Genomic DNA, 12,334 nt, shown 5'->3' with positions numbered 1-12,334 from the left:
AGTACATGAGCAATGTGGACTCATGGTGTAAAGCCTGTGGTGAGGTGGAGCTTCCCTCAGAACTGCAGGATTTAGAAGAGGCTATCCATCATCATCAAGGGATATATGAGCACATTACCTTGGCTTACTCTGAGGTCAGTGTCTTGTTTGTTTCCTTAAATTGTGTCATGTTAAATTTGGATCATGAATCAGTATCAGTTGTTGCATTGGGAGTTAGTTGGAAACTCAAGTGCTGAGCTTCTTTTTAAATTTGATATATCAGATTTTGCTACTGTTGTTCAAAAGTGAAGTGTTAAAGTCTTCCCTGTAACCTTTGGAAATAAATTAAAATGTGAGATTTAACCATGTGAGGTACAAACAACATTTGGAGCACTAAAGTACTAAGTATGTTTTAATTTGCATTTGCATATTACTACCTTTTAATGGCAGTGGGATACTACAGTTTAAACATTTACTTGAAGGGAAGTTAGCTGGGCATTCTTTGGGAAGGTATTCTGTTGGCATGGATTTCTCTAAGTGTGTTTTGAAAATGAGTCTCTGAAATTGTCTCACAAGAAAGACTTAACTATCAAAGGATGTCACTTGAGAAGCCAGAAGGTAATGCACTTAGTTTCATCAACCTCAAGATACTTAAATGAGCTAGGATGCCTATGTAGTCAGCATTTGTAAGATTAGCACATCCTATGCTGGTGCTCTAATCCTGGACTCAGCACACACTGGAATCATATTTGTCACTATTTCTAGTAGTTGTATTTACAACTTAAGATAAAATGCTTATTCTGAAGGTGGTCTAAAAAGTGATGACTTAACTATCTTTTTTTTTGTTTTCTTAGAAATTTTGAGTTTTCTGTTGTGCTTTACTTACCTGAAATCAAATTGCTATTCACTATTATTAGCTAACAGGTATTTTCTGTATTTCCTGTTTTACTTGCCTTTCTTCTGTCAGGATTGTTCTCATTGTTGGGTAAAACTGTTTTTACTGTTCAATTGGACTGATGTTGTTCTGGATTAAATACAGTAGTTTTTGTACTCAAAAATTCTGTGTTTGCTTAAATTAGGGTAAAAATGATCAGTGGACACAGGATAGCTTAGCCCACAGTTTACACCTGTCTTTAGAAGGAGGTCATGTGGGTTTGAATTAATGATTTTTACATTACATTAAAATTAAAACTTCTTTCTGATGAACCAGCTTTATTATAGGAAGTGGAATCCTAAGTCTAGTCACATTTCATTTAGCAGTAAAGAAGGGTAAGATTAGTTCTCATGATCCATCCTATTGTTGGTATATCAAAACCGTGTTTTTTGAATACCTGCCACCTTAGGGCCTGCATAAACTTTGTGACCATGAATCAGATGCCAGGGTTCACAAATTCTTGTTCTTCTGTGTAGAATACACATTGATATCCCTATTCTTGCTCTGTGCCACCCTGCTATGTTAACTGTTCTAATGCCATAGTATGACACCTGATAATACTTTTGATTTTACTAACACTTAACTCTTAACTCACTCTTGAAAGCATATTTTTGTAGTAAGGTTTCTTGTCTTCATTAAAAACTTTCATCATTGGGAAGGACAAAGACATAGCATGTTTGTATAAGATTTATGTGGAGAGGCAGTCTGGAGTGCAGCAAGGAGGAATAGTGATTATAAAGGCCTGAGGTTGAAATAATGGCATTTTTTCTACTTGGTTGTGTTTGGTTTGAGTTAATTTTGTGTGGGTTCTTTTTTTTTGTCAGGGATGTGACTGGATGAGCCTGCTGTTAAGTGTAAATAAGTACTGTGGATTAGCATGTTAAATAATGTTTGCTTGCTGGTGATGCATAAAGAAAATAAATAAGACCAGTGGATTATAGGATTGCTTTGGGACGTACCTTAGAAATTTATTTAGAATTTCAAAGCTGTAGCTTTTGACTTTGGGATAGATAGACAGCTATTTTAGCAAAATGTTCACTCGTACTGCTTGAAGAAAAAAAAGAGCACTAAGTGCCTTTCTTCTGATTTCTAGTCATTACTTTTACTCATCTGGTAAAAAAGCAGTTTTTTTATTCAGCAACCAGAATTGGTGCAGAAATAATAGCTGTATGTGTATGTACAAGTTGTGTGCCTCCTCTGGGCAGAAAGTTTTATTTTGCATTTTTCAAACGTGCATTCCTTTCTGAAGTTTGATGGAGGCGTCTTTCTGTGTCAGGATATTACAGCACTATTGCTTATCATTATCAGATGTATGACTTCATTTCTATTACAGTATGGAGCTCTTTTCATTTTATGATGAATGAACAGTGGGGGAAGAGAGAGATCAACACTATGAGAATCACAACAGTGTCATTCATTTTAGATTGCAATGTCTTGACAACATGACTTGGTTGCAAAGTAGAAGACAGTAATTTTAAGAAAGTAAATGCTTTTAAGACTAGACAGTCTGATTTTACTGAGGGTAATTATTGTATATTACTAGTAAAGCAACTTACTAGCTTACAAGATGAGACAACTGGTATGCCTGAAAATCTGACAGATGTGCCTTAAATATATATATAAATAAAGTTATACATCTCACTGAAATCTTAAGGCAGTCATGCAGTAGGAAGGAAGAAAATTTTAGTGTATTAACGCAAAAGGAAAACCTGTGCGCAGTCAGTTGTTTATAAAGCTAATAAACTAATTGGATCAAAGGGCTGTCACAATTACTTTTTTTCACCTAGATTTTATGGACTCTGAATGGATAATTGAAGTCCATTATCTTGAAATATTTGAAGGACTTACTAGATAATTCTTTTGGATATAGAAAAGAAAAAATATATCTTTGTAACTATGCTATGGACAATGCATTTTTTCTGCTGACTTGATTTTCTGGAGCTACTTTCACAAGTGAGCATCATTCTCTGTGTTGATACTCATTGCTAAAATTAAAGAGCTTGAACTGAACTGAGAAATAAGCTCCCTTGTAACCCAATTAGTAGAAAAGAATTTTCATTTGGATCTGTTTGACTACTGAATAACAAATTTAAAATGTGCCTAGACTTAGTAAAAAGTTGTTGAAAATAGCCACTGGGGGAAGGTCTTAGCAAATTTGCTCTTTCTGACATAGTGTTGATTTGATGGATTCAGGTTTTTGTTTATACTTGATTCTTGCAGTTACAGATGATTTTTGTTCCTGTCTGCTAGATGAGCTGTTAGAAAAGTTCTTTACAGGTAGCTGAATGATACTGAATTGTAACAGGTCTCTGAGCTTCATGCCAAAAGAGTAAATGCCAATGAAAAGTGCTTGTAACACTAAATGTTGATAGTGGCCAGATAAGAGAGGATTATTGCTTTTTAATAGCATGCAAGGTAAATCTGAATATTTCTGCTGTGGTTTAAATCAGAGAAGACAACAGCTAGAAATGACAAAGGTTTCCTGTCAGTATCAGTAGTTAAACACATTTTGGAAAACAGTATCTTTCTGTGCTAGATGGAAAGGGTTTAAGAGATTTATTTAATCAGAATTAAGTTGGCCATAACAGCAGTTTTCCCTTGGCTTACCAGTAACACTGATAATTTAGAAGTTATAAATCATGTCAGATTGAATCATGTACTAAATTTTATATCTGTTGTTTTAAATGTATTTGTCAAATTATTATTAACCTACAGAAAGTAACCTCCCTGTTCACCTTTACAGCAAATGAAGAGAGATTGTTTTGGAAGGATAATTCTGGACAAATGCTTAATTTTAGGTGTCTTGTTGACTAGGGAAAAAGTTGAAGAATATTTATTCAAAGTTACATTTGACAAGTTCTTAAAAAAAAAGCCACAACAAAACCAACAAAAAACACAAACTAAACAAAATATCCCAACACTTTGAAGGAAAGTAATTCTTAAAGTAATGGAAAAAATGGAAAGACAGGCTGTTACTTAGAAGAGTGCTACTTATTAAAATTATTTTAAATAGAAAGAGAATATACATTTTTTTTTCTTTCCTATAACAGCTGCATGTAGGTAATCATTCCTGCAATAAAATGAGTCTTCATCATTGCTCCCTGAGTTCTTGAAGACATTTAAAACTGGGAGAAGGGGTGGGGTACAAAGTAGTAGCCCAACAAGCTTTTGGCAAGACATGTAAGTCTTTGTCCTTTCTGGTGGTCAGGTGAGCCAAGATGGGAAGTCACTCCTTGACAAACTTCAGAGACCTTTGACTCCTGGGAGTTCTGATTCCCTCACCGCATCTGCCAACTACTCAAAAGCAGTTCATCATGTCCTGGATGTCATCCATGAAGTATTGCATCACCAGCGCCAACTGGAAAATATCTGGCAGCATCGGAAGGTCCGCTTGCACCAGCGGCTTCAGCTCTGCGTATTTCAACAGGATGTTCAACAGGTAGGTTTTATTTCACTTTGTCTAAATGCCTTTGTATTCTATCAGCCTGATTGCACTCACAGGTGAGTTTTGACCATTATAATCCATGTTCTTTTGTACAACAACAATTGAATAGTTGCATGGGATTGGCTGAATGGTACCAAGTTCTGTGTACTATCAGAACTTGGGTGTTGTCTATTATGGATAACAATTATATTTGAAAGTTAGTTCTACTTTTTTTTTTTTTTCTGATTTTAAATTAATTTATTTACTTTAAGTCATATATGATGAAAAAGATTTTTAATATAGACAGCTATTCTGAGTTTGTGCTGGAAGCTGACATTCACATTCTAGATAAAATTCTGGACTTGAAGTGTCAAAAAGACATCTTGTTGTAACGTGCAAAAAATTAATAGTGTTAGTCTGTAAAATTTTTGGTTTTAAATCCCCGATGATACTTAATTGACTTAATAGTGTTTCTTTAAAACTTGAGAGTCATATAATAAGGAATTATAAAAATTACAGATGAGATTACTTTCTGATAACACTGTTCTTGAATTAGTTGTTATTAGTTGCTATTTTTTTATTATTATGACAACATCCATAAAAGTTAGTAGTTACATACAGACATTAGTATCTCTGACATAGCTTTGCCTTTTTAAAGTAAAACAACATAAAATTCTTTGGTTGATGGATTTTTAATAAGCATAAAATGTTGGCTTTGAACTTCAATTAACAGAGACGATAGTAATTTATTCTTTAACAGCTCATCTTCATAAAAAAGTAAAGATGGCCAGTATTTGCTGATCATGTTCTTTCATTTCAGTGTAAAAGTGTTCACAAGTCACAGCTTCTGAATGGGGTTTTTACATAGTATAGCCACAGTTCTGGTTAAACTAATCTTTTTTCTTCAGAATTAGTTGTAGTTTAAGCTAAATTTCTTTTACTTTTCTGTTTCAAGAAGATACTGGCTGTGAGCAGTTGGGAGTGAAATAACTGATTTTCATCATTTACATCTTTACATTTTTGATCATTTACAGTAGTTGAAAAAGGTAGTTTAGGCAGATGGTGGGGAGACTGAGCAATCTTGATAACTGAACTTTCTTCTACATCTAATGACTATCTCTTCATGTAATTAAAGAAAATAATTTAAATACTTAAGCAGTAAATTATGTGAAATCTTCAAAACTTTAGTACTTATTTTTTTATCTAAAAAGAAGCATACATTGAAAGACAGGCTATTATCCAGATTGTCAGTGCTGAGATGTGACAAAGGATGTAGAAAGGCATGAAAAATATTAGCTGACAAAAAAGTAAAAGCAGAGGGAATGTTACGAATGGTCCGCAAGGGCACAGAGAACCAAAGACTCCATTCATTATGCCATTTTAAAAATCCTTTAGGGTCTCCATGAAGATTACAGCAAAAAGCTAGTGGCTAATAAAGAGGGTCCAGTGCGTGCATGAGTAGTCAGTGAAGGGCCAACTCAGAATGTGTTGTGATTCTGTGATGAGGCACGGCTGACAAATGAATCACCTCTTAAATTGAAAAGGCTTTGTAAGGAATCTTCAGAAACTGAAATAAACACAGTAGTTTGATTCTCAGGGAAAAATGTAGATCCTCTCAGTAGTCTGGCGCCAACAAGTATGGATTGGATGCTGGAACTTTCTCCTCTTGTTTGAGTTCAGTTCAAGTAGGACCTACTTAGGCAATATAGGCCAAGGGGTCTCCTGAGGTAATTTGCCAGGTGCATAATTCAAGTTTCAGGCTGGTAGGCCAGGCTTTAGGCAGTTTATTTTCTGGGGGAAGGTGTTCATTAAATGCTGCAGAGAGTTACTGTACTGCTCCTACTCTTTGCCTTCAATATCTTGGGAGTCATAAAATGCTTGTAGGAATTTTTCATTTTCTGCTCTGTCCTAAATCATGGTTTTCAGTGTAGAGGAGTTAGTTCTCAGACTGATTTGTTCTTTGAAGTTGGCAAATAACTCATCATTAGACTCAAGACATTGTGCAGTCACCACCAGGTTCTTCAGCAAGATGCTGGATTTTCCTTCTCTATATTAGACTCATCAGCCTTTGGAACTGCTGCATTTAAGATAAGTACTCTCAGATTTGAAAACAACAAAGTGGACAGCTTTACATATTTTTATAGCTTCCTGTATCAGGAATGTGCAATCCAAATCATGAAAGTGGATTGTGAGTACACCAGAAGTTTTCAGTATGAGCCAGTCACCTCGAGAATGTTGATCCATATTGACTTATTATTCAGTACATGCCTTATATACTGGTTGGAGAAATTTCTTTCATCCTGTTTATGCCTGTAGTTTCTTTATATGCTTTGCAATACAGACATTGAATTAAGGTAGCAAGAAATTCTCTTGGACAATTTCAAGGTGTAGCCTTTTGTGCTAATGCACATCTTCATCGACTTTATCATCTTTAATCATGAAATTTCAAGCTAGATCTGTACAGAGATGCAGCCCTTGCTATCTTCCTAAGCCCTTCCTTTAGTATCCAGTAATTGCCACTGTCAGAGATGGAGTTGTCCTTTGATTTATCTCTGTAATGACTGTTAATTACTGAAATGTTTCATGTGGAAGTATAGCTCCTTAGGTTGCTTTAACTTAACTTTACAGATAATGGGTATTTTTGGCAATGCATTATAAATCACATTGTGAATTTTGGTCACTGTTACTTTTCACAATAAAACTTTTCATACTAGGATTTCAGTGCAGGTCAATCTGTAGGACAATGACCATTCAACATCTATTCCAGATAGATTAATCTAATAGCCACAGCAGATGTCTTGGAGATTGTAGCTCCCTCAGCTTTGAAAATTTATCTGGGGAAGAAAGTGTTCTCAAATAAAAAGATTCTTTTTTCTTGCAAAACAAAAGCAAAACAATTTATTAGATCATCCTAATTTATCTGAGAAATGTTAAATTTTCATTTGAATAATCATTAATAGCATTCAGTGCATGAAATTACTCTGATTTGTGGTATTAGTTAAATTTACATCTGAGACAGTTCTGGAGTGCTTTATGTAGAGCTCCAAAGCAACTTCTTTTCTACAATACTTTAGTTTTTGTTTGCACATTCTCTTTTTGTTCAATTGTTAAAAAATTCTGTTAAGATTGATTGAGAAGATAACCTGAAAACATCTTTCAATTTTTGTCAATAAAGTTAAATGTGGTGGTTTGTTTTCTTGTTGGTTTTTTTTTTATTTCAGAATAAGCTCTCTTCCACTGTTTATAGTTAGTTTGCACATAGTAGCGAGCAACACAAGTGCATTATAAGTGAATCTATAACTGTCCTTTAGAATGAATCTGTGATTTCCTTCTCCTCCCTCTGTTGGATTAATGAAATAACTCAGTTCATGCAAGTGTTAAGTGAGAGCTGGGTTGGAGGAGAGAATTGTCAGTGCTGAGCTGGTGCCTCACTTTGTGTTACTTCCACCTTAGAAAGCTTACTGGGTTTTTTCTTCTGTCTTGCATGTTCTTGAAGCTGTTTCTAGTGGAGCTTTCCAAATCAACAAAAACATTGTGGTGATATCTGAGTACACCAAGAATTATCTGCTGATCTTTTGAAGCAAGTAGTTAAGGAAAGTAGTACATGAAATAATGAAAATGATAGAAAATAAGTGAATTACAGAAAATCTGAAATTTGAAATATGAAAATGTAAGACAGTCCTAAACTGAATGAAATTTTGAGTTTGACTTTAGGCAGCAGAAACATGCTGGGAGATCTAGTTCTTGGTTAGTTTGTATATTAGCATCTTAAAAAAGGATTTTTTTTTTTTTTTTTAAAAAAAATGCTCACTGGCACTCAATTGTCTATGTAGCCCTTCTAATATAAACCATGCTAGTAAAAGTATGATTTTATGTTTAATAGTTAATAAGCTTACTAAGTAGGTAATAGCCTTTCACCTAAGGAAAGGAGCTGACTGATTCTGATATGAAGCAGTAAAGCAGACTTGGAACAGCACCATGGACTTCTTCTCTTTTAGGCCAGGAAAAATCAAAACTGGGCATAAAGATAATGTTTCTAGTAGAGTAATACTGCTGACACTCGTATGATCAGAGTTTTAGTGCCTGAAAAACTCTCCTGATAGCTTGCAAGCCAGAAATTAGTAAAACATGGTGGTAGGATGTACTTTGAGGGTTTTTTTTGAGGGGTGGGAGGAGGATTAGTTGTTTTTGTTGTTGTTGTCGTCGTTGTCGTTGTTGTTTGGGGTGGGGGGGGTTTGTTTTGATTTGGTTTGGGTTTTTTTTTCCCAAAAAATATATTTATTTGATCATAGTGGGTGTTTTCTCTGTCCATTTTGAATAAATGTGCTGCTTCTTGCTTGACCTGCTTGCCTTAAGACAGGTTACAGTCACTAGTTTCAACCTTGACTAATGTAGGGCGGGCCATGAATGCTTGCTACTTGCTAGCATCAACATGATTTCACTGTGTGATTCCCATGTGACTTTTGAAGGCGGTTCCAGTGTAAAATGGTTCTTTTTCAAGAGAGTTTTTCCACATTTTAACTATCTGAAAATCAGAAATGCAGGTATTTCCATATTCCCCTTCTGAATGCTGTGTCACCAGCACGTAAGTGGAGATCAGAAAACTGAATGTACACAAAGTAGGTAAAGGGGTGGGGGGTGAGGAATGGATAATAATGTGGGAAAGATTGGTGAAAATGAGCATGTTGAATCTGCAAAAGATCAGATTTACTTCTATGCGCAGCATATGCCACATATTTTATAGCCATGAGCAATGATTTTGTTAAAATGAAGCTGTCTTTCCATAGATATTCTTTTGGGAGCTAGAAAAGTAAGCATTTTTCTAGATCCTTTGTTGGCCATAAGGATGGTTTTGCTGAGACTGTAGTAGAACTTAATTGCATCATTACAGAAACTCGCTGCAGTGGAGGATGATACTATTCACCGTTTCAGTGAAAAGTGTTGAGCCTCTTAGACTCCTATATATTACTTGTGTACCAGACTGAATTCCATTTGCTTTCAGTATTGTTAGAAGAGTCCTTAGTGACTCAGTATGATGATTTCTGTAACTCTTACTTCTCCCAGGAAGAGGTTAGTGTAGAGGAATGTGTAAGTTGCTAAAAGGCTAATATTAGTGCCAACTAATGATATTGTCCTTTGACTGAAGTGGTATGCAAAGCACTTAGTGATGGGAAGAGCCTAACTTAACTCTGCCTCTACATGCTGTAAAATTCTTAATAGTGCTTCCTCAGTTTTGTTAAGAATCAAGGTATGAAGGCTGAACACTAATGAGACTTGTATTCATACTGATTTCACTTAGAGGCAGTAATGTTTCTCTAGTTGAGTGTTTTATGTCATGATCTGTGTACTGGATTTCTATGACAATTTCTTCCCTTGAGGAGTTATTCAGCATTGTTTGGAGCAAAAATCATTCTCCCTGGGCAGCTTTCTGCTTTTCATCCCATGCTTTCTGGGACTGGTTTTGCTGTTGATTTCATTTGTTAGCTTGTAACTGTTAGTAGTCTCCAGAGTCCTGTCTAATTATTTCATCCAAACGCATCTCTTTTCAGCTCTGTTCATAATGGGAAAAGCAGTCTCTTGAAACTAGTCAAAAGTATTGGTAATAATAACTGATGTCATGTTTAGCTACTCACTCTCCTTTCTCTGATCAATACTTTACCTTGAAAGAAAAAAATGAAAACTCATATTGACCTAAAACACAATATTCTTTTGGCAATACTTACTAGGAAAACAAATATTGCGTAAATGTGGAGATTTAATGATGTGCCAGTGATTTAAAGTGTCTGTATTTTGTGGCATTAGGGAATTGTTTGTTGTTTTGAAGATATCCAGTAGGAAGAGAGGTTGCAAATGGAAAAATATTTGCATGGTCAAGACAAATGAGAAAACCATGTTTTCATTCTTCTGCTGAAGAAAGCATGGATGAGTTTCATGGGAATAGTGTGTGGGATTACATGTGTATTGAGTATGGTCAAGAGTGGTGTGCAGGAATGGTTCTCAAATCTGTGGAAGAAAAAAAAGGTCTTTCTCTTTAGTTACACTCAGTTATACTTTCAGTACAAGAAAACTGGGAAGAGAACCTCACCCAACTTTAGGAATCAGAGCAAAGGACACTAGTAGAGAAGAAGAGGCACAGTGCAGGCTTTTGAAAGTTATTTTCAAAACCAACTAAAATATTCGTGTTTTAAAGAAAAAAGAACGCTGAAGGTGAATGTTAGGTGAGGTATACATAAGTGCTGTATAGATATGGTTAGCTGACTTAAGAAAATTGCTTATGTGCTGTTGTTTTTAATTCTGAATGTCATTCTTGAACCTTTTGAGTATCTTAAAAAAATGTAATTTATTCACCATATGCATACTTAACTAATGGATTAAGTTATGGCTAGGAAGTATTAGTTTGAAGAGGTTGGATGTTTTTGTCCATTCACTCATACGAAGTTTGGTATGTGTGCAGGAATCTTTTGTGTTAACTGACAGGAATTAATTACATGTAAAGTTTTCAGTATTTATAAAGCTGTCAGCCCAGTCATTGTGGTAGAAGCATTAAGGTCTCTAAAATGTCTTTTGTTCACCACCTTTTCAGCTATAAAATTTACAATAAACAATTATGTCTGATGTTTTGAAGGGACAGATGTTTCTCAAGAACTGGAGGATATTCCTTCATGCGCACTGAATACAGACATTTATCTCATAATGATTTTAACTAATTTTTCTTGTGTTAATTGAAGTTAGCTACTACTGAATCTTACTTTGTGACTTAATAATATGTAGAAGACAAAGCGAGTTCTGATCTAAATTAGAACTTCACTGTGTTATTCACCAGCAATATGCAAGCTTCATTAGTGTTACCTTGCAGAAAAATGTCAGCTGAAGGTGTAAACAGATTAGAGAGACCCTCACAAGGGGTCTTGCTACTTGGATCAGATTACTGTCAAATTGATGAATGTGGAGAAATGGGGTTGTCCTTGGTAGACTTCAAAATACAGATATAATCTTGAATCATACTGTTTGCTAGTTTGAGCTAATTACTGCCTTGAGAAAAGTTAAATGAGATGTAATTAATGTCCTTCAATGGCAACACTGTGTTTTAATCCAGCAGCTCAGTTCTTTTTAAGCAGTGCCTTTACAGTTTCTCAATTGCTTGAATAATTGTCTTTTTGTTGTAACATTCAATACAGCCACTCAGGGTTTCTGTGTGTCTCTCTTCTGTACCATAGGTGTTGGATTGGATTGAAAACCATGGAGAAGCTTTTCTTAGCAAACACACTGGAGTGGGAAAATCCCTGCATCGGGCCAGAGCTTTGCAGAAACGCCATGAAGACTTCGAGGAGGTTGCGCAGGTAAAAGCAGACATATGAAGGACTGTACACTTGTCATGGAAATAAATGAAAAATTTCTGATTTTGCACTTAAGGGCTGTGCAGATGGAGCTCCACTACAAAACATTCCATTCCAGGAAGGAACTATTTTGTTTCTGTTGAAAGTTTTTGTTTAATTTCTCCTTTATGCTCCAGTTTTGAGGAGAAAAAGACAAACTTTAACAGTCCTAGACGGTGTGAACCTTAAAGTCCAATAGAACTGCTCTGGCATTATTATTATTATTATTATTATTATTATTATTATTATTATTATTATTATTATTATTATTTCAAAAGCATGCTTTCAGATACTGCTTTACAGAAGAATGAAAGCTCTCCTTTCAAAGTAGATTAGTTCCATGGGATTCTAGGATTTAAACTTTCATGCAGTCTGTAAGAGAGGATGGAGATGAATTGAAAGTCCTGCTTTCTGACTTAAAGCTTGGGGAGCTCCGAGATTCTCACTGCAGTCTCATGCCAAGGAAGGGGGGCTCCTCAGAAACCAGGTGAGCCAGCAAACTGGCAAACCTGGCTTGAATTTTTTTTCTTTAAATACAACTGAGTTTGTATATGCCCTCCTCTTCTGAATCACCCTTAGTTTAGTCTTATGTGATGATACAACTTCAAAACACATTTTTCT

The 12,334-nt window shown here is 35.3% G+C and overlaps 1 protein-coding gene across 2 annotated transcripts in view; it reads left to right on the top strand.

Annotated features, from left to right (window-relative positions):
* Positions 1-12,334, top strand: part of TRIO (trio Rho guanine nucleotide exchange factor) — a 244,569-nt gene that overhangs the window by 94,045 nt on the left and 138,190 nt on the right. For both annotated transcript variants that reach the window (XM_058830459.1, XM_058830460.1), the window contains exons 8-10: positions 3-134; positions 4,122-4,352; positions 11,555-11,677. In XM_058830459.1, coding sequence (XP_058686442.1) covers positions 3-134; positions 4,122-4,352; positions 11,555-11,677 — 486 coding nt within the window. The remainder of the gene's footprint in view (positions 1-2; positions 135-4,121; positions 4,353-11,554; positions 11,678-12,334) is intronic.

The sequence above is a fragment of the Poecile atricapillus genome, chromosome 2 (genome assembly GCF_030490865.1).
Source record: "Poecile atricapillus isolate bPoeAtr1 chromosome 2, bPoeAtr1.hap1, whole genome shotgun sequence".
NCBI lineage: Eukaryota > Metazoa > Chordata > Aves > Passeriformes > Paridae > Poecile > Poecile atricapillus.
The sequence above is the reverse complement of the archived record's forward strand: the minus strand, read 5'-3'. Positions and strand labels throughout refer to the sequence as shown.